This window comes from Mustelus asterias, chromosome 23 (genome assembly GCF_964213995.1).
Source record: "Mustelus asterias chromosome 23, sMusAst1.hap1.1, whole genome shotgun sequence".
Classification (NCBI taxonomy): domain Eukaryota; kingdom Metazoa; phylum Chordata; class Chondrichthyes; order Carcharhiniformes; family Triakidae; genus Mustelus; species Mustelus asterias.
Window position 1 is genome coordinate 55,335,290 of NC_135823.1, and position 22,977 is coordinate 55,358,266.

At 40.8% G+C, this 22,977-nt stretch overlaps 1 protein-coding gene across 9 annotated transcripts in view; it reads left to right on the forward strand.

Annotated features, from left to right (window-relative positions):
* The window catches only part of traf7 (TNF receptor-associated factor 7), a 69,128-nt gene extending 46,324 nt beyond the window's left edge, over window positions 1–22,804 (forward strand). For all 9 annotated transcript variants that reach the window (XM_078240691.1, XM_078240700.1, XM_078240694.1 and 6 more), the window contains 13 exons: window positions 5–139; window positions 4,561–4,778; window positions 5,752–5,825; window positions 8,406–8,454; window positions 8,679–8,806; window positions 9,922–10,004; window positions 11,761–11,800; window positions 12,028–12,144; window positions 12,388–12,510; window positions 14,471–14,590; window positions 14,680–14,811; window positions 18,073–18,192; window positions 19,197–22,804. In XM_078240691.1, coding sequence (XP_078096817.1) covers window positions 5–139; window positions 4,561–4,778; window positions 5,752–5,825; window positions 8,406–8,454; window positions 8,679–8,806; window positions 9,922–10,004; window positions 11,761–11,800; window positions 12,028–12,144; window positions 12,388–12,510; window positions 14,471–14,590; window positions 14,680–14,811; window positions 18,073–18,192; window positions 19,197–19,211 — 1,354 coding nt within the window. In that variant the 3' untranslated portion in view covers window positions 19,212–22,804. The remainder of the gene's footprint in view (window positions 1–4; window positions 140–4,560; window positions 4,779–5,751; window positions 5,826–8,405; window positions 8,455–8,678; window positions 8,807–9,921; window positions 10,005–11,760; window positions 11,801–12,027; window positions 12,145–12,387; window positions 12,511–14,470; window positions 14,591–14,679; window positions 14,812–18,072; window positions 18,193–19,196) is intronic.
* The last annotated feature ends 173 nt before the right edge of the window (window positions 22,805–22,977 follow it).

A 22,977-nucleotide genomic window follows, 5' to 3' on the forward strand; every position in this document is an offset into this window, starting at 1 on the left:
ACAGAGACCATGAGGGCAGCTGTGATTACCGGCCAGTTCGTTGTCCTAACAACCCAAACTGCCCACCACTCTTAAAAATGAATCTTGATGCTCATCTAAAGGAATGTGAACACATCAAATGTCCTCATTCCAAGTATGGGTGAGTATTAACATCTTTGCAGTATGTCACCTGGGGCCAGTTAGCCTTGTTGGCTCGATGACTAGCGTGTGATTGAGAATAATGCCAACAGCACAGGTTCAGTTAAGGGATATTTTGGACCTGCCTCTTTGCCTGCCCCATACTTGATGCAGAGTGGTGATGATCCTCAAGCTATACATACATTTTTATACATACGTTAGGAACAAGAGGGTTGTTAGAGAAAGAATTGAACCTCTCAGGGACAAAGGAGGGGAATTATGCTTAGAACAAAAGGAAGTAGGAGAGATCCTAAATGAATACTTTGCATCAGTATTCACAAAGGAGAGGAACACGTTGACTGGTAGTGTCTCAGAGAGATGTGTTGACCCGTTAGAAAAAATCTCAATTACAAGGGAGGAAGTGTTAGGTTTTTTAGGAAACATTAAGACAGACAAATCCCCAGGGCCAGATGGCATCTATCCTAGACTCCTCAGGGAGGCAAGAGATGAAATTGCTGGGCCTCTAACAGAAATCTTTGTCTCTTCACTGGACACAGGTGAGGTCCCAGAGGATTGGAGGATAGCAAATGTGGTCCCGTTATTTAAGAAGGGTAGCAAGGATAACCCGGGTAATTATAGGCCGGTGAGCTTGAGGTCCGTGGTAGGGAAATTGTTGGAGAAGATTCTAAGAGATAGGATATATGAGCATTGAGAACTGAATAATCTCATTAGCGATAGACAGAGCATGGTTTTGTACGTGGGAGGTCATGCCTCACAAATTTGGTTGAGGTTTTTGAGGAGGTGACAAAAACGATTGATGAGGGAAGGGCCGTGGATGTCATCTATATGGATTTTAGTAAAGCGTTTGACAAGGCCCCTCATGGCAGGCTGGTGCAAAAGGTTAAATCTCACGGGATAAAAGGTGAGCTAGCTAGGTGGGTGGAGAACTGGCTTAGCCATAGAAGTGGAGATGCCGGCGTTGGACTGGGGTAAAGTTTAACAACACCAGGTCAAAGTCCAACAGGTTTATTTGGTAGCAAAAGCCACAAGCTTTCGGAGCCTTAAGCCCCTTCTTCAGGTGAGTGGGAATTCGGTTCACAAACAGGGCATATAAAGACACAAACTCAGTTTACAGAATAATGGTTGGAATGCGAGTACTTACAGCTAATCAAGTATAAATACTTACAGCTAATGTAAGTATTCACATTCCAACCATTATTCTGTAAATTGAGTTTGTGTCTTTATATGCCCTGTTTGTGAACAGAATTCCCACTCACCTGAAGAAGGGGCTTAAGGCTCCGAAAGCTTGTGGCTTTTGCTACCAAATAAACCTGTTGGACTTTAACCTGGTGTTGTTAAACTTCTTACTGTGTTTAGCCATAGAAGACAGAGGGTAACAGTAGAGGGGTATTTTTCCGGTTGGAGGTCTGACTAGTGGTGTTCTGCAGGGCTCTGTACTGGGACCTCTGCTGTTTGTGATATATATAAATGATTTGGAGGAAGATGTAGCTGGTGTGATCAATAAGTTTGCGGACGACACAAAGATTGCTAGAGTTGTGGATAGTGATGAACATTGTCAGAGAATACAGCAGGATATAGATAGGCTGGAACATTGGGTGGAGAAATGGCAGATGGAATTTAATCCAGATAAATGCGAAGTGATGCATTTCGGTAGATCTAATGTAGGGGGGGCGGGCTATACAATAAATGGCAGAACCGTCAGGAGTATAGACACACAGAGGGACCTGGGTGTACAAGTCCACAGATCCTTAAAGGTGGCAGCACAGGTGGAGAGGGTGGTCAAGAAGGCATATGGCATGCTTGCCTTTATTGGACGGGGCATAGAATATAAAAGTCGGCATATGATGTTGCAGCTGTATAGAACGTTGGTTAGGCCACATTTGGAATACTGCATCCAGTTCTGGTTGCCACACTACGAGAAGGACATGGAGGCTTTGGAGAGAGTACAGAAAAGGTTTACCAGGATGTTGCCTGGTATGGAGGGTCTTAGCTTTGAGGAGAGATTGGGTAAACCGAGGTTGTTCTCCCTGGAAAGACGGAGGATGAGGGGTGACCTAATAGAGGTGTATAAAATTATGAAGGGCATAGATAGGGTGAACAGAGGGAAGCTTTTTCCCAGGTCGGAGGTGACGAACACAAGGGGTCACGGGTTCAAGATGAGGGGGGCAAGGTTCAACACAGATGTCAGGGGGATGTATTTTACACAGAGAGTGGTGGGGGCCTGGAATGCACTGCCAAGCAAGGTGATTGAGGCGGACACGCTGGCATTGTTTAAGACTTATCTCGATGGCCACATGAACAGACAGGGAATAGAGGGATACAAACGAATGGTCTAGTTGGGCACATGAGCGGCGCAGGCTTGGAGGGCTGAAGGGCCTGTTCCTGTGCTGTTTTGTTCTTTATTCTATGTAACCTATTGTCTCTCTCTGATAGAGAGAGATGCTTATGTCCCCTTATGGATTATGGCTAATTACCTTCCTAGCTGGAATGTCACCTCTTAACGTGCTCATTTTTTTAACTCTCAGATCTGAAATTGTTTTGTGGTTTATTCCACTAATTACTAAAAGAACTAGATTGCAAAGTGAGTGCAGTAAATTACATATCATGCAATTTAATTGATATTATACAATGTACAAATCGTGCACAAAGCCATTTTAATTTCATGATTTCATTCTTTACTCTGGTGAAGATTGACAGACACGCTGGGCTGAATAGCCTCTGTCTATATTAATAGTCGTTTGGTAATACAGAATTTGAGTATTGCTGAAAAAATACATTCTGTCGAAGCTTTTCATCTTGCACTCATCAGGACAATCACAAAAATACCAATGTCAGGGGAACAACAGCTTTATACTGTATGAGAAGAGGGCGTTGATTGGTTGGATAGAACACTGAGGACTATTTAGCAAATACTGTCAAATCATAGAATCACATCTAATGTTGGACACTGTTTTGCATTTTGCAAGCATGGGCTAGTTGGTTATGGTCTGCACTTTTCCCATTGTAAGCAGCAGAAGGAGCATGTGTTTGGGATTTCCCAGTCTTTGGGAACCAGCCCATGTGTACAAAACACAGTGTCCAATGTTAAATGTAATTCTGCGATTGGACAACATTTACCAAATATTTCCCTGCATGCTTAAAAATTATGCCAACAACCAATTTAAGATTGTCATTCAGGTTCACAGTGCATGCACTGGAAGCTACATATATTAATACACGGGGCCCTTTTCTTTGCAGACAGAAAGAACATGTACATGCATTGCGCCTGCTTCAGCTAAACACAATAAGTGATAGCCATTCACTGGTTCATTACACACTGCAGTGCCTTGATCAATCAGAGTCAGGATGCCGGATATAAATTTCAAACAATGCTTGGCTAATTGTTGGCCACTATCAACTGGTGCATTCTCCATGGCAGTGCCTCTACCAATCAGAGTCCACTTGCCAACCACCCTCTTCTCATTCAGTATAAAGTTGTTGTTTTCCCTGCCATTGATATTCTTGTGATTGTCAGGATGAGTGCCAATAAACTTTGACAAAATGCCTTTTTTTCAACAGTACTTTGTCTATGCTATAACATTTCTTTTGGTTTGGTGGGGGATGACCACTGTCATTTATTTCTCACTATGAAATGGTTTTATCGCCACGAGTCCTGTCCTTTATAGACAGCTTTGGAGTTTTCATTTATAAATTATTTATATACACAAATGAGTCATTATTAGTATATTGGAGGCGAGAAATAGATCTCTCTTTACCACTTTTGTCAGCCAGCATCAGCATTAAACATCCCTGTATTAGATATAGCACAACCCAATTCTCTACCCAATCAATGCTTCAGGGCCATTAGCAATCCAGCGATACCAGGCATGGAAGGGGGAGCTCTCCTCATGCACTAGTCCCCATTATTCCTTTTAACCAGCAGTACCAAAAATAGATTAACTCCCCTTTTGTCATATTTGCTGTTTGTGGGTGTTTGCTTTTGTGCAAAAACTTAGCTGCTTTTCCCTGTATAACAACTGCGACTAGATTTCAAAGTAATTAATTGCTTTGAGAGGTTTCTGAGAGATGCACTAGGATACCTATAATTACACCTCCCTTTTCTTGATGTTTTTACTATTGTGCTTTTTCTCCTTTTTCCCTTGTACTTTTTTACAGTGGCTCTTTTTATTCCATAGAATATTGCAAGATACAGCAGAGGACAGCAGAACATCTATTGTCTCCTGTTTTAATCTGCTAATGTTAAAATTCATTTGAAGCAACAACAAATGGTCTTAATTAAATAAAGAGTAATTAGATAAATACTAGCAAAAATAACTGTGTCCTATTCTGTAAATGGACTAGACAGAAGCTAATGAATTGTTGATTTAGAATTGATTTGCTCGTTCTATTTGCCCCCTGCCTTTCTACCTCGTCCTGAATCAGATGCACGTTTGTTGGGAACCAGGACACCTATGAAGCTCACCTGGAGGTGTGCAAGTTTGAGGGTCTGAAGGAGTTCCTGCAGCAGACTGATGATCGCTTTCACGAAATGCAAGTAGGCCTGGCTCAAAAAGACCAGGAAATTGCCTTCCTTAGGTCAATGCTTGGGAAGCTGTCTGAGAAACTTGACCAGCTGGAGAAGTCTCTGGAGCTGAAGTTTGGTACGTAAAACTACTCGGAGTCTTTAATACAGCAAAACATAGAAACTCTTTGTAGTCATTCCCAGACAACTGAGATAGATGTAAAGTTTTGAGTCCAAAGAATTCTGAGCATCAGCATGTATCTTTAAACCTTTGACATGCAGTAATGTTGCAAACCAAAATAATGCACCGGCATTGATTCAGAGTTATGAGTGCTATATTCAGTCATTTTATTTTCGTTAATATAATCAAGATGTCAAGTCTAATTCTAATTGCTTGGGCAGCTGCTGTTAGCTCCTAATAGACGCTTACACTGCATAAAAATTGAAAATCTGTTCAGAACTGTCGAGAAAAGTTAAAATATTTCCTATCTTCCAGCAGGGGAAAAAAGGCAAATGAGAGTCTGAAAGCCAGCCAATTTCAGATTTAAAAGAAAATTGAATTTAAATGCCACGAGCTGCCATGGTAGGATTTGAACCCATGTCCCCAGAGCATTAGCCTGGGACTGTAGACACTACCACTACTCCATTGTCTCCTATTGTAGAGGATGGCCTGGAAGCAAACTGTTTCTTGGCCACAAGGGATGCAGGTCCTTTATGTAGGGATGCAATTGGAGGCACATCCTGAGTCCCAATCTACATCCAGTGGATCGCTCACAGTCAATATCAGATCGCCTCTTATTCAGAGCAGGATCTTGTCAAACTTGTTGGTATTCTGCACTTTTTGGAAAATAAGCTATCTGTACATTGTTTGTCATTAAACTGATTCAGTCGTAATTCATGTGTCAATAACTTGAGGGGACAACTGTTGAAAACCAGAATGCATGTTGAAAGTTGCGAGATACATTCAGTACCACAAGGGTTAACTATTTCTTTAGATTCGAGCTTTTGCAATGAACTGGCTACATGAGGTTTGTAACTGTTTATAATGGACTGTTGAACATATTAATTATTTTGGACTGGGAATTGAAACTGATGGTATTCTATTGTTTCAGATGTTTTGGACGAGAACCAAAGTAAACTCAGTGAGGACCTAATGGAGTTCCGTAGAGATGCTTCAATGCTAAGTGTAAGATCTGTAAAGTTTGTTTCTTGATGTCCAGCTGTAACTGGGGTTCCAAATACTACTTTACAACTCAGACTTAAAATGCTGCTTCTCTTTAATGTGGCTGCAGCTCTTGAGTTTATTTGCCTTTGTCAGACAATCTTTACTTCTGGGAAATGAGGATGTTTGTTTTCTGCACATTGTACAGATGGCACATCCTGATAGTCTTGAGATTGCTGGCAGTAGTACACAGCAGTGGAGTTCAAAAACGCATTTGGCGTATCGTTGCAAAGCATGAAAAGATATGAAACAGGACAGTATGTGTTCAGTTCCTATTTCCTAAAATTGTCCAACCGCCCATACATTACACAAAGCTACAGTCACTTAAATTTGTTCTTGGGCTTTAGGCATTTTGTGATTTGATCTTTTATTTTTTGGGCACAGCAATTGCATGCGGTTTCTTTACTTTCTCTGAACTATATCTGTAGATATTCATTAAGTGGTTGTGCACAGGACCTCCCCTTAAGCACGTAGGCTGCTTCTGCCCCTGTAATATGTTTACAGTTCAGTTTATAATAGCATTTACTGTAAGAAATATCTGTAACTTAAAAGACAATACTTAAGAAAATTTTTGTATCTGCACAAACTAAATGAAAAATTGCATCTTTGAAGACAACTTGTTTGGAGTTTTGAGAACAGGCGATGTAAAATCAAAGCAATTGGAATTTTCTTTAGCTTTCATTAGCTATTAAGTCATAGAATAGAATCATAGAATCCCTACAGTACATAAGGAGGCCAGTCGGCCCATCAAGCCTGCATCAACAACAATTCCACCCCATCCCAGAAACCCCACATATTTGCCCTGTTAATCCCCCTGAAATTAGGATCAATTTAACATGGCCAATCAACCTAACCTGCACATCTTTGGACTGTGGGAGGAAACCGGAGCACCCGGAGGAAACCCACGTAGACATGGAGAGAATATGCAAACTCCACACAGACAGTGACCCAAGCCGGGAATCAAACCCGGGTCCCTGGCGCTGTGAGGCAGCAGTGCTAGCCACTTTGTCACCGAGAGCATTTCCCAATTTCTCTGAGGGGAAATGTTGAAGTCCAAAGAGACTTGGGTGTTCTTGTTCAAAATCGAAAGCTAACGTGCAGGTACAGCCAGCATTTGGAAAGGTAAGTGGTAAATTAGCCTTTTGTGCAAGGGAATTTAAGGTACAGGAATGTGGAAATCTTGCTGCAGTTGTCCAAAGCCTGAAGTATTGTGTGCAGTTTTGGTCTCTTTACCCAAGTAAGGATATACTGACCATGGAGGGAGTGCAACAAAGGTCCACCAGACTAATCTTGGGGATGACAGGATTGTTTTATGAGGAAAGATGGAGGAGACTGAGGGTGGAATTTTCCATGCAACCCGCTGCGTGTTACGCCGAGGTGACCCATCATTGGCCAGCAGCAGGATCTTCTGGTCCCTCCGTTGTCAACAGGGTTTCCCAATGAATCCTTTGCCGCCGGAAAACCCCAAAGCGGAGTGCATGAACAGTTGGAAATTTCTGGCCTGAGTCTGTATTCTCTAGAGTTTAGAAAAATGAGAGATGATCTCACTGAAATGTACAAAATTCTTACAGGGCTTTAGAAGCAGAAAGGATGTTTCCCCTGTTTAGGGGTCTAGAACTAGGGGACACAGTCAGCCTTTAGGGCCAAGGTGGAGAGGGATTTCTTCAGTCAGAGGCTGGTAAATCTTTGGAATTCTATATCCCATAGGGCTGTCGAGGCTTAGCCATTGAGTATATTCAAATCAGAGGTCCTTCGATTTCTAGATGCCAGTGACATTAAAGGATGCGGAAACATGGGCATTGAGGTAGATGATCCATCATGATCTAGTTAAATGTCGAAACAGGCTCAAGCGGCTGAATGGCCTACTCCTAATAGGTGGATTATCAAATTAACAGTGAAGACCTCCTCAGTGTTCTTGATTGATAAACACCAGTAACACAGTTTTAATCTGGCTTCTTCAGTGTGTGCTCTATAAATGCAGAAAGCTTGCATAATCCACAATGCACATTTTGATACTTAGAAGAAAGCTTCAAAGCCACTGTGAAATGTAAATGCTGTAGAAATCAGTGCAGATTTGCCACATCTATACTTGTGAATACTGTAATATAGGGAATAAAATAGAACCATTTGATTTGCTCCTTGAAACCATTTGACATTGATTCAATTCAATTTCAAAGAAAATGCAAAGGTTGTAAATGCCTATGATGGGCAAAAAGCCTTGTTTATATTATTTCCATATTGCAATGCATTTTTCTTTTGCCTTCTGGTCAATGCTTTGATAGTTGTCCATATCCAGAAAGAAAAACCGAGTCTTGAGGGTATTTTGCAGTGACGATTCAAGCTGTGGCACGCAGACTTTTTATAAAAGATCAATTCAAAATGTTATAGTGGACTTCAGTATAGTTTTGAGACATACAAAAATATGACGCAATCCCCTTAACCACATAAATATTTTTTTAAATGCTGAAACCTTTATGTGTCAGGATGTTATTGTATTATACTGTTGTGTAATTTGACAGTAATGTAAATTTTATTATATTATAGGATGAACTTTCACACATCAATGCCAGGTTAAACATGGGAATTCTGGGCTGTAAGTACTTGTCTAAATAATTCAGTCCATGCTTTCTTTCAAAGTACCGACAGTTGCAAAAGTAATTTCTGTGCAGTTGGTGAATGCTGAGTAATGTAAAGTGGATCTACAGAGGAAGCCCAGTAATTTCCTAATGAAAAGACTTACACTGTGGTTGTTCTGAACACACAATACTAAATTACTCTTGTAGCCCAGACACTGATATTCTTCCATTCTGTTTTCAGCCTATGACCCTCAGCAGATATTTAAGTGCAAGGGTACTTTTGTGGGCCACCAGGGTCCAGTTTGGTGTTTGTGTGTCCACTCTACTGGTGACCTGCTCTTCAGTGGCTCTTCAGATAAAACTATCAAGGTGTGTTTTTGAATCTCTGTTAGAAGCTAAGAACTTTAGGTTGTATTGTCTTTCCACAAAGCACCTCAACAAAATAAAAATTTATCTTAATTTTTCACCATCCTGTCTAGGTTTAATTTGGGGAAACTGTCTTTCTAAGAATTCTGCGTGTATCCCATTCTGTTGCACTTTGTAGTCTCAGCCCTACACTTTTCCGAAACCTCACTGCCTTGCGACTTCTCTCCCCTATTTTCAAAGCTGACTCAAAACAATTGTTTTCAGCCAAGCTTCAAGAGTCATCCAGACTCAAAACGTTAGTTCTGTTCTCTCCCCACAGATGCTGTCAAACCTGCTGAGATTTTCCAGCATTTTCTGTTTTTGTTTCAGATTCCAATCACCGCAGTAATTTGCTTTTGCCATTTCACTTATTGTTCAACATCTGTGGAGCAACTTGGGGCATTTTCCATATTGAAGATACCGTCATTGCTCTTTGTCAATTTCTTGAATTTAAAACTATTAATTAAATTGTAACACATTTAAATTATTGGGTTCCTTCTTAGTGCGTAGCACTCCTGAGTGCTCCAAATTGCACAGTGAATTGTGGCTTCTGTAACTTTAGAAGGTTTCTTTGAAGTCCACAATCTAATGTACCTCTTCTAACACCAAACTCCTGAAAAAGTGCACCAAAAAATAATTTCAGTTTTATTTTCGAATAAAAAATACTTATGTCACAAAAACATCAAATCCTACCTAGATAGACTTTGTCTTAAGCATTCAATAATGAGATGAAATTATGCTGCAAGACAGTGGCTTCTTGTTGAACATGTCTCCAGCTGCTTCACAAAGCAGGAAAGGATGTTGAACAATATTTGAAATGACTTATGAAATTGCTTTCTCAGCTATTTTAATAGATACATTATATTAATGTGTTTAAATGGGTTAGCAGTTTTGCTAACATAGCACACACAGAAGTTAAGCATTCATATGTTAATGCAAGACAAATTTTCATCCCTTGTGTTGCGTGGAGGGCTTTTACTGGTTGTTGAGTTTTAAGGATTAATTTGTGATTTATAGTGATAAAATAAATTCTCTAATGGAAGTAAAGGCTAAGAATTGATCTTTGACACCTGTTTTAGGTATGGGATACCTGTACTACATACAAATGCCAGAAGACTCTTGAAGGACACGATGGTATTGTCTTGGCTCTCTGCATTCAAGGGTATGACATTATATGACAAAGTTTTCACCAAACAGAATCATAGAATCCCTACAGTGCAGAAGAGGCCATTCGGCCCATCGAGTCTGCACCGACTCTGATGGAGTATTTTACTCAGGCGATCTCCCCCACCCTATTCCTGTAACCCCACACATTTACCATGGCTTGCCCATCTAACCTACACATGTTGGGACACTAAGGGGCAATTTAACATGGCCAATTCACTTAACTTGTACGTCTTTGGAGTGTGGAAGGAAACCGGAGCACCTGGAGGAAACCGGAGCACCTGGAGGAAACCCATGCAGACATGGAGAGAATGTGCAAATTCCACACAGGCAGTCACCCAAGGTTGAAATTGAATCCGGGTCCCGGGAGCTGAGAGGCAGCACTGTGCCACCCAGTTTGAAGAATAAACCTGCCCTCGCCTGGTTTATTCCTGTCTATCCAATCTTAGCCAAGAATGGCTTGTCTTCCCTTTCCCAGGCTATTGCTTCTGGACTTCCCCAAGGATCTATCCTTGCTGCCTCCTATTTCTCATCTATCCCCTACCCCTTGCTTATATAATCTGAAAACGAGCATCAGGTTCCTATGTATACTGTGACACTTGGTTCTCCCTCACCATCACCTCTCTGGACTGCTCCACTGCCTCTGACCTGTCATGCTGCTAGTTCAACTCAGAGAATGTAATGAAATTCCCTTCAATTTAATATTGGGAAGACCAAAACCAGCTATTCCTTATCTTAGCTTGTCAGCTGTTAAAATACTCTTGTGAGCTTTTGTTAGCTGTAGACTTGACTATCCAGTACTCTCCTGGCTGGCCTCCCTTCTTGCACCCTCCATAAACTTGTTCAACCAAACTCTCCTCCTCCTGTATCCTAATACACACCAAGTCCTGTTCACTAATCATCTCCATGCTCACTGACCTACATTGGCTCGATGTAAAATTTTGTTTAGTTAACAGTTCTTAGGATGTTTTACTTTGTTAAAGACACAACATAAATGCCAGTTGTTTTTGCTGGCACTTAAGCCTCAATTTTACACACAGTGGGCCCAGAAGCAGACATTAGATGCACTTCTGGCTGCGATGGGCCCAGGAACGTGATGTCATGCTGGTTGGCCAATTAACGTGCAGCCAGCGTGAAATGCGTGCTGAGAAAGGCTCAGCACTGCCATGGGGTGCATGAAGTGAGCAGGTGCCAAGGGAGGATACAGGCTGATGCTTCTATTGGGCTCCCTCAAGGCAGATAGCTGTTGTGGAGCTGTCTCAGAAAACTGCAGACCACTACAAATTAAATGTGATGTAAAAACATAGCAAATTATGCAGCATATTGAAATACCTAACAGCAGAATTCCGAAAACCTCAGTTCCCCCCAGAAGTCTTTTTAAATATTATTTCACTCCGGGCATTTCATCCCACCTTGGATTGAGGCTGTAGTGAGAAATAAATGGCCGGTTGGCCCGTTGGCTAACCATAAAAGTGATCAAGCCACATAAAAATCACTTTTGATTGACTCCTTAATGGGTTTAATTGCCCATTTAGATGTTGGCGTGTGAAATCGTGCAATATTTCAGTTGGCATGTTCCCCACTCCTGCACACGCAGACTGACTGAAATATCACGTGATTTCACATGCTTATGTGTCGGGCATGCGTCCACCCGAGCAACGCAAAATTCTGACCTTAGTTTTCTAATGGATGTGACTCTTTAATAAAGCAAATTCAAATGTGCACTCAAATTCTTTTTTCATTTTGATTTGCAGGAACAAGTTGTACAGTGGCTCTGCAGATTGCACTATAATTGTAAGTCTACTAATAGAAATTACTGTAAAAATCTATAATAATTTGGACAGGTGAATTTGTAAAAAGCATAATTACAAATGTAACTATATTGTTCTGCTGGATTTTTATTAATTTCTGTTTGTGTTTATGTGTCTCACTCCTGTGCTCACCATCCATCTCTCTCTCCATAATTGCCTCCGTACTTATGCTGTTGAGTTGATGTGTTTTTCCCTTTTGAATCTCTCCAGGTGTGGGATATTCCAGCTTTGCAAAAAGTCAATACCATTCGCGCGCACGACAATCCGGTTTGCACTTTGGTATCATCACACAATATGCTCTTCAGTGGCTCACTCAAAGCTATTAAGGTAGTTATTCTATTGGAGGTCATGACTTCAACTCTTGAATGTTCATTCATCAGTGTCCTTTTGCTTTTCGTATATCATAACCAGTTACCTTTTTGATGGAACTTGCTTTTTGTGAAAGATCAGATGATTTCCTATAAATGATCCGTATCAATACTGTAATGGGCTCTACAAAAATAGAATTTATTAATTACCTTGGCAGTTTTCCGTTTTTATTAACTTGTTTTAATGTGATTCCCTCCTAAGGTTTGGGACATTGTGAGCACAGATCTGAATCTGAAGAAAGAGCTCACTGGTTTGAATCACTGGGTACGTGCGCTGGTGGCCTCGCAAAATCACCTTTACAGTGGATCTTATCAGACAATCAAGGTTGGTTTTCTTCATTTTTGCACATAATAAAGTTTTCACATTTTGATACATTGCAGATCATGAGGTTAATCGTTCTAAAAGAAGCCAATTAGAGATGCTTCAGTCGATATATAACAGCAAGTTGTGTGAACAAAATGATCAATAATGCTTTTTAAATGCTGTCAGTGGTGGTGGAGGCAAACTCGATAGGATCTTTTAAGAGACTTCTGGATGAGTACATGGGACTTAATAGGATTGAGGGTTATAGGTAAGCCTATATATAAGCCTAGGTAGGTAGGGACATGACCGGCGCAACTTGTGGGCCGAAGGGCCTGTTTGTGCTGTATTTTTTCTATGTTCTATGTTCTATATTAGAATTAAATGCTTGGGTTTTTGTTCTTTGGAAGCAGTGTATGTGGGCCTGGTATCAATCGTTACATTTAACCATTATAGGTCAGAAATTAACACCGGCTCCTAAAAGCTTACTAAACATGAGATGTATAACCTTCAGCTATATTTTTCTATACAATGGTGCAGATATTAACTTGTTCCTCATTTATAAATTGCTTTGAGAAATATCTGCACACACAATCCTGTTCTAAAGTCCTCCTTTAACAGCAGTCTTTGTAAATTGCCAGAGCTGTGTGTCATACCCATAAACCCAAATACTGGCCCTGTATCCATGGTAACAATTGTATAACTCTTAACAGATGCAGCACTGTTCAATTTTTCCACCAGTATGATTTGCGATGATGGGGGGGGCACTTAATGGAAATTCATGTTTTTAAATGATCAAAATTGGACACAAACCTTAAAACCCAAGCTTAAGCCCTAAAATGTTTAATAACTTTATAATTTTTATGAAATGTTTTTGTTGTATGTTGTTTTATGATTGTAATGCATAGCTACATAAATTCCTTTACTTACAGGCGAATAGTCCATTTGGAAGCTGGAAAAGCCACCTAGTGTTAAAAAGGGGTTAGCACTCTGGGATATGTAGCATATGTTCTGCAGCGTATTTCATCTTTTAGCATTTATGAATTGTAATGAGAAGAATTGAGTTTTGTACTTGCTGACTAATGACTGCTTTATGTCCATTTGTATTGTGAAATACATCAAATAATGTTGAAAAGTAGATCAGAGATTTCATTCTTTTGAAAGCCCAATATGTCGTTAAATCTTTGCAGCATCACTAATTAATCAACATATATCCTATGGGTTCCTTATGTTTTTAACTGAATTAATTTACATTATTCCCCCTAAAAGGATGATAATTTGAGTCATTTATTTCAGACCAAAAGGATATGTAATTAAGTTAACTTTGCTTGCTGAAAGTTTGTGGGGGTGTTTCTCCCAGCCCGCTGTGCGCCATGGCCTCCGTGCGTCTCCTGTGTGAATCTCTGTGAGGCGCTTTGTGATGCACAGAGTGCGGGAGATTTGTTTTGAGAATCTCGCTTTTAAAAAAAAGTGGAGTTACTCCCGTCTGGCGTCATCAGCTCGGCGTGGAGCTGATTGAAATATTAAAATCAGCATTTAAGTGTGATTAAGAATGGAAGTTCCCCACCCCCTCCCCCCGGCCCCATGAGGAAGATAAGGGACTCATCGGGTTGGGGTGGGCTCGCTAGACCCGGAGACAAATCAGAGGCGCAGCGATGGGGGATCACGGGGCTACTGCACATGTGTCAATCTCTGCTCTGACAGATCAGCACTACTCAGCGCTATGCTGCCAGCCTCTCCGGCAGGAATAGGCCCCGCCCCCTGATTTCCAGTGTGAATCTCTCTGAGGGGCTCTGTGATGCACAGAGTGTGGGAGATTCGTTTTGAGAATCCCGATTTTTAAAACAACAGCGGGAGTCTCTTCTGTTTTTACATGAATTCAGCACTTAGATGCTTTTGGGAGAATCCCAGCTGTATTTTTAAAGAATATTAACAGCTATATTTTTACTCTTAACTATGATGTACATTCAAATTTCATTTGCAGATCTGGGACATAAGAACCTTAGAATGTGTGCATGTATTGCAAACTTCTGGTGGTAGTGTGTACTCCATCGCAGTTACTAATCACCACATTGTGTGTGGAACCTATGAAAATCTCATCCATGTAAGTATTATTCTTCCCTAAAGAGTAACTTTATTAATGTACTTCAGAAGATTTAATTGATAAGAATGTTACAATTACTCTTTTCATAGGTGTGGGATATTGAATCTAAAGAACAGGTCCGAACACTAACTGGCCACGTGGGCACAGTATATGCACTGGCTGTGATTTCAACACCAGACCAGACCAAAGTCTTCAGTGCATCTTATGATCGATCACTTAGGGTAAGTTAATAGTTTCACACGAAACTATAAATAATGGAGACAAGTTGATCCATTTCCTTACATCTTATTGTCAACAATCTTCCTGCTAGTATCATCGTATAGTTGAACAATGTACTTCCATGAAGCATTTGCACCATTTACAGTAACCAAAAACACATAGAAAATACCACCATCAGCATGAGACTACATATTGATGTGGGAAAGTATGTTTGTAATCCTGCATTGAAGGTGCTAACTGTAAGCACGACTTATTTCCCTGAATCCTTAGTGTTATATTCCCCAGTGTTGTATTCCCTCACGATTGTGCACCTGTGTTTTGTCAGACCAGGTTTATGGAGTTTCAAGGCTCCAGTGCTTCATATTTGTGGTTTGATATCCCTTGAAACCTTTAATTATGCAACAGCCTCCTAATACCTTCCCAATTGTTGTTCAGGCTCACACTCTCATGTGCTAATCAAACAAAGACAAATGCTAATACAGGGTTTAACAGAGATTTAGCCAGGTGCAGATCTTTAAATGGTTCCATAGATATTTCAGGGCTTTAGTAAGTGGTCCTTCTCTATTCTAATAATCTTAAATGCAGCTGCACTAGATTGATAGTAAATATCTTTTTATCTTGATAAATTCGAGGAAAATGATGAAGTAATCCACAATATTACAGTGTGTGTAGTTGTTCTATCATTGGTAGGAGGAGAAGAATTTTGGGCAGAATTCTCCCAATGCCCTGCCAGAGGGATCAATCACTGTAAGAAGTCTCACAACACCAGGTTAAAGTCCAACAGGTTTATTTGGTAGCAAATATCATTAGCTTTCGGAGCACTGCTCCTTCGTCAGATGGAGTGGATATCTGCTCTCAAACAGGGCACAGAGACACAAAATCAAGTTACAGAATACTAATTAGAATGCGAATCTCTACAGCCACCCTCCACCCACATTGTCTGTACCTTTAAGACCTGGCTGGCTGTAGAGATTCGCATTCTAATTAGTATTCTGTAACTTGATTTCTGTGTCTGTGCACTGTTTGAGAGCAGATATCCACTCCATCTGACGAAGGAGCAGTGCTCCGAAAGCTTATGGTATTTGCTACCAAATAAACCTGTTGGACTTTAACCTGGTGTTGTGAGATTTCTTACTGTGCTTACCCTAGTCCAACGCCGGCATCTCCACATCAGAGGGATCAATGGCAGAGAGGGGGATGGGGGAAAATCCAGCAGGAGGCCCAAAGATCAGTTTCATGCCGGCATGAAATTACAGTGGGATTTTCCGATGTTGACTGCCATGACACAGGGGAATCCTGCTGGAGGCCAGCATGAAATTGATTTGCATCCCGCTAATGCGATGCAGATGAAGATCCGACTGGAATATCTCTTTGACCCCCCCTCTGCACCCTGGAGCCACACGGCAGTGAATGGGGGGAGCACCTATCAGGTGAATCTTCCAACTTCAATATCTTCGAGGAGGCCCATGTTCCAGCCTCAGTGTGTTCCTGTAAGTCCATCTGCTTTCTTCAACGGTGGGCCATTGATGTCCGGCGCCTTTTAAATATGCACCTGGATAGGACAGCTAGTTGCACGCAATCAAACTTGCCCTGCCATGGTAGATGGCACAAAATCCCCAGATGCATCATTAATTACGCCGGAGATGGAAGACACGGCCTGGTTTTTTTTCTGTCAGCCTACGCGGTGGGAAATGGTCCCCCGTCCCCACATTTGCCCTCGTCACGGGACTTAGTACCAGATGGGAGAGTCCTGCCCAAAGGTCTTGCAGTGTCGTACAATATAATCTTGCCATTTCTTGGCAACTGTTCCTTGTACAAATAAATCTTTTAAAATGAGTGACTGTTTTAATCAAATCTGATGTTGCATGGAAGTGTTGACTTGAAAATAGGACATAAGAAATAGGAGCAGCAGTAGGCCACATGGCCCCACAAGCCTGTTTCGCCATTCAGTAAGATCATGACTGATCTGCTCCTGGCCTCAACTCCGCTTTCCTGTCTGTTCATAACTTTAGACAAATCTCAGCCTTGAATATATTCAATGACTCAACCTCCACTGCTCTCTGGCACAGAGAATTCCAGTGGTTTAATGATCCTCCTGAGAGAAGTTCCTCTCCATCTCCATTATCAATGGATGACCCTTTATTCTGAAACTTAAGTCCCCAGTTTTAAAATAACTATAAGTGCTGGAAAAACAGCAGGTCTTGCAGCATCTGTAGAGAAAGAAACAGGACGGGATGGTCTGGTCCCACCCGCTGCCAAGATGGCCTGGTCCCGCCGAAAGTCAATGGCCTTCTGACTGAGCCGCCAAATTTCCCGCAACGAGTCCTGCATGGAAAGGCCAGAAAATGCCAGCCGGAGTTAACGTTTCAAATGGCTTTCTTCGGAACTGGTCTATTCTCTGGCTCCAAAACCCCCACAATGGGATCTACCCTGTCAAGGCCCCCCAGAACCATATATGTTTCAACAAGATCCCCACTTATCCCTCTGGACCCCAATAAGCATAGGCTCAACCTTTCCTTATAAGATAACACTTTCACCTAGGAATCAACTTAATGAACCTTCTCTAACTGTCTTGAATACAAGTATATTCCTCCCTCAATAAGGAGACCAAAACTGTATGCAGTCCTCTAGGGTCTGGTTAACCGATGCCCTCTACAGTTGTAGCAAGACTTCGATACTTTTATACGTCATCCCCCTTGCAGTGAAGGCCAACATCCATTTGCCTTCCCAAGTACTTTCTATACCTGAATGCTAACTTGTTAGGTTTTATGTACAAGCACACCATTACTGCAGCATTCAGTAGTCTCTCTAAGTCATATTTTGTTCTTATATTCTTCCAACCGAAGCGGACAACCTCATAATTTCCCGCATTATACTCCATCTGCCAAATTTTTACTCATTCACTTAATCTCTCTATATCCCTCTGCAGTCTCTTTGTTTCCTCCTCACAAATTGCTTTCCCACCTATCTTTGTATTATCAGCAAATTGGCTAGAACATGTTTGGTCCTGTCATCCAAGTCCATTAAATAGATAGTTTTGACATATTTCAATAATTGTTAGCAATATTTTATTTTATAGAAATAAAATTTGGAATATTGGTATTTGGAATAGCAAAATTTATCTTTTTATTCTTTCCCATGTGTTCAAAGTGCCACCATGTTTTTAAACTAACCACAGGTAACCACGTGTTCATGATGATCTATGCTCTTTAAAATGTAGCACTGTTTCCTGTCCTCATGTCCATATTTATAATTTGCTCTAGGTTTGGAGTATGGATAACATGATCTGTACACAGACATTGCTCCGTCACCAAGGCAGTGTTACTGCCCTCGCTGTGTCCAGAGGACGGCTCTTCTCGGGTGCAGTGGACAGCACTGTTAAAGTAAGCAACTTCAATTTCTTGTACAAAATATGATGGCAAACGGCAAATGCTAGAAATATTAAATTAAAAGTAAAACAGAAAATGCTGGAAATGTACCTCAGATCAGTCAACACCTGTAAAGAGGAAAGACTGCATGACATTCCAGATACATACTGAATATCTTGTCTTCTGCCTTCATACACAGATGACGACTGAGCAATATGTATTTCCCAGCTTTATTCTAGTTTGCATTTGTTAATAGTAATTCATTTCAAAATGTTTAACTGTGGTTGATTTTGTGTTGCTTAATATTAGGGCTGTATTCTATTTTCTTTTTCATTTCAACTCAAAATGGTTTATACTGTTAGAGAGGAGAGGGAAAATTATAACAACTAAAGTTAGAGGAGCCAGGGGGATACTTGATTAGAAAGATTTTGGTGAGAGAAATGTAACAATTTGGAAAGGCTTAAGGGAATTCCAGAGTGCAGGAAGTGCGGGCTCGAAGCTCTGCAATGGGTGTTGGAGAGAAGAGTAGGGATAAACAGGTTGGACAAGCCAGAAAACTGTGAAATGCAGGCATGAAGAAGGTTGTAGTCTTGGGATGAGGCAAGGTTGTGCAAGCATTTGTGAAATAACTGCTGATCCCAGGACTTGGCCACTGTTACCCAGCTCACTTCCTTGTGGAAAAACTCCTGGTATTCATGTTACGCCTCTCCATATGAGCACGGCTGAGATAAGGGACATGGGGCTATCAGGTTGAGAGCTTTCTCCTGACCATATATTGACCCATTGCACTGGAGCTGCGCCGTCTACGACTGCACGTTTTATGATGCATAAAGTTGGATCTGTGAGTCAGTGTTAAAGGCACAATTTTCAAACCTAATTATCGCTTGGAGGAGGTTTTGTTGTTGAATGTTTGGACATTTTAAAACAAACCAAAATAATTTAATTAGAGGTGCAAGGCACTTGCTGAATTTTATTTTGCGAGAGGTCCATTAACACTTTCATTATTTTTCTCCCTCCAGGTCTGGACCTGTTAGGACACAAGGTTTCATTAAGTGACTGCAATGTTCTCTGTGACTTGCCTTTATGGATTTTTTTTTTGGAATGGAAACAATGCCACTGCAAATTGGCTGCCACAGCGCAATCTGTTCTAAGATTGCTGTCCAATTTTGAGACTGACCAGCATGGCGTGCTTTCTGCAGCAGTGGAAACCACAGTTCTGGATTTGCAACAGGAGATTGATGTTTCAACATTGTCAGTTCAATAGAATTAACAGTGTTCTTGAGTAATTGACTGGAGACGGTTAAGAAGAGCACAAGACTGAAATGCACACCGGTGGAATGGCTTTGGAAAGCATTACGGGGTTGAACTTTTGTGTGTGTGTGTGGGGAAATTACTGGAAAACGTTCTGTATTTCGCTGAGTCTTCAGTGGCAGGAATTGTACACTGCAGCATTGTAGGTGACTGCATCTTCCATTAGTCTGGCAGTCTCTGCGTGTTGTTTTATATTGATTTAGTCCACACACGTACATACGCACACACTATTTCTAGGCCACAGGCAAGTAAAATATTCAACCCATGTATTAGCTAACCATAATTTGACCTGTTTGCTTTAGAAAAAACAATTTGTAATATAATAAGGTAGGCAGATTATTGAAGCTGTGATCTTTTTACCTTCTAAATGCCGCCTTAAAAGAATTATAGTGAAACAGCTGTAATGAGGTACGATTTCTTCATCACTACTTCCTCAAAGGCAAATTCTGTATTCCAAAGTTCTACTTTTGCCAATATATGTGTGGCTGAGACATAATAATTTCACATTGTAAGTAATATATACTGCTGCTAAATTTTGACTTCTGTTTATAGCGGTTTATATAATATCATTGCATAATTGCTCTCGCAATTAATTAACAAAGCTTTAAAATCAGACTGTTCCAGAACAAGTTTACTCCAATCAGTGTTGTACAATTATTGATCTTTGACATGCAGTATATGATTTTTTTAATAGGATGATTCAATAGATGTGAATAGAAGTATGGGATCTTCTGAAGAAAATTAAGTTCCTCTTTTATGTATTTTTCAAAATTGGAAATCTGCAAGGTCTTCCTGTTTTTCTCCCCCTTTCTCTCCCATCCTCCCCCAGCCCCCTCCTCACACGGCTTCCCTGAAGATTAGCTGGGTAAACGGACAGCGTGGTGTGGCACTGGGCCACGTTATCTGGCACGTTCTCTGGTTTAGTCCCTGGTATGGTCAGCCAGGATTACAATGAGGGTGCTACACTTGACCTGTGCCTTGTTCAGCTAGGAGAGGTCAAAGTCATCCAGGATTCTCACTCATCATTGTCGTGCAAGTATCTTTGTTGTAAGTGCGCACCATGTAGCTTTCTGGTCAAGCTGCCAGCTGTCGACTTGTGAGGCACTCTGGCACTCGGTCTAAGTTCCTGACTTGTGAGAAGGACACCGAGGAGAAATAACTGGGAAGATATTGGCGGGAGGGCAGGTTAGTTTGGGGTGGACACCATATTTTCCCATAGTCACATGCTACAGAGGTTCGTAAGATATATTATGCAATGCTGTAAAGTAGTGACTTCCACTAAGAAGAGTTCTGGAAATGATGTTCAATGTGAATTATGTGTTTGTAAAGCTTTGCCTCTTTTCCAACTCAAGAAAACTTACATTTTCCCATAACTATATCATAATGCCATATGGATCCAATGCATTTTCTAATGAAGCAAATAGCACCCATATAAATATTCATCCTTCATAAGTGGTTTCAGTTATGTGGCTCATGATTTTAAAATATAAATTAGAACCAGTCTAGAAACTATTGAGCAATCCTACTTGTTTAGCTACTCTATAATATTCTGTAAGTCTCATCAGTTCTCCTTTAGCAAAATAGACTTCAATTAGAATACGGTTGACATATAGATTTTACCTGAGTAAAGATCCATCAGCTAAGAAGGTAGTATATATCTGAGTAGATCAAGTATTTCGATAAGAGTTACTTACAAAATTATAGCTATCATGTGCTTTGAGATTGTGAATGGAAATCGATATTCAATAATGAAACGTGACTGAATGTTGAATGTTTTATCTGTGTATATGAGAATTACAGATATACATTTGCAGTTTACAATGCAAACATATATTTCAACACAGTGAAGTATTTACAGTGAGAATATTTGGTTGTCGAATTAGCCTGTTTTAAAAGATTGTTTTTACAAATGTAACAAGTGCCTAATTTTTAGAATCCAGCTGTACTTGCATTTACACCTTAAAACGCCAATCATTGGTTGTGCTGACTATTTTCATTCATTCATGTGGTGTGGGCATTGCCATCAAGGCCAGCATTTATTGCCCATTCCTAATTCCCCTTGAGAAAGTGGTGAGCCACCGCATTTAACTGCTGTGTGGAGTTTACACATTCTCCTCGTGTCTGCGTGGGTTTCCTCCGGGTGCCCCGGTTTCCTTCCACACTCCAAAGATGTGCGGGTTAGGTTGATTGGCCATGCTAAATTACCCCTTCGTGTCAGAGGGATTAGCAGGGTAAATACATGGGGTTATGGGGATAGGGTCTGAGTTGGATTGTGGTCGGTGCAGACTCAATGGGCCAAATGGCGGCCTCCTGCACTGGAGGGTTCTATGATGCAGTCCGTAAGGTGAAGGTACTCTGACACTGCAGTTCAGTAGGGAGTTCCAGGATTTTGACCCAGGATGCGTCCTAGGTGGGAGATATTTAAAAAATTAGTCTCCAAAAGTTGAAGTAAGGTAACTAACAGCTGCAACCATGTAACTCCCATAGTCACAGCGCCATAAACCTGTTTGTTTAATTGACTGATCTTCCTGTTGAGGAAGAGGGCTGATTTGATGTTGACTTGCCAATGGGAAGTTATGCATTGCATGCGTACGTGCACAGGTGCTTAGCATGGATGTATTTTGTATTGAAATAGAGACTGTCTGTTTTAAATACCTAATTTTTAAAGTGTCTTGAAGAATGAACAGTTGGAAATAAAACAGAAGAGGAAGACGATGGTACGTTTTGCATGCCTTGTGTTGTCTCGTGTTTTGTAGAAGAACTGTCCAGAAATGCCTTATTTGTTTTGTTCAGGAGTTCAGTGATTAAAAGCCAGATCATCGTTTTTAGGAAAGCAGTTTGATGGGTTCAGGATATCTCTGAAGGATACGATTGGTAGATAAAGTAATTTGCTGCAGTCTTGTCAAGTGCATACATGATCGAGACATAGATTATAACATGCCACTCCCAATTCACTGCTTTATTTCAACATCCTTATCATAGCAGAGCCCTGGTCTAAACAGAACGCAGTGTGGCTGATCAGCAATGTATTATCAATGTATTCCATTGTAAGTGACCAGGCCCAAGGCAGGGGTATTGTGACCATGAAGCATCGCAACTGTGAACCGCTACAAGTGGATAGCTTATGTTAATCCATTTAGCTGCTGCTTTAAGCATCTGGTACCCACTAACCTAAAGAAGTAACCAAAGCTCCCTTCAGTTATTTTGCACCTGTATTGTATTGAAAAGATTATGAAACTAATGGAACTGATGTATCACGTGACTGTAGATTTTTATCATTTTGTTAAATGATTTACAACAATAAATCTTCCTCCCTAACTTTTGTGTGTTTAATTCAATTTCTTAATAGATTACAACTGGAGTAGTGGATTTTATAAATGGTTGATATTGTCCCATGTAATGACGTACACCGAATGGTATTGTTTCTTGCGCTGTACAGGCAAAACATACCACTCATGAAGTACGTTGGGGAAAAGGATAGGATACAGA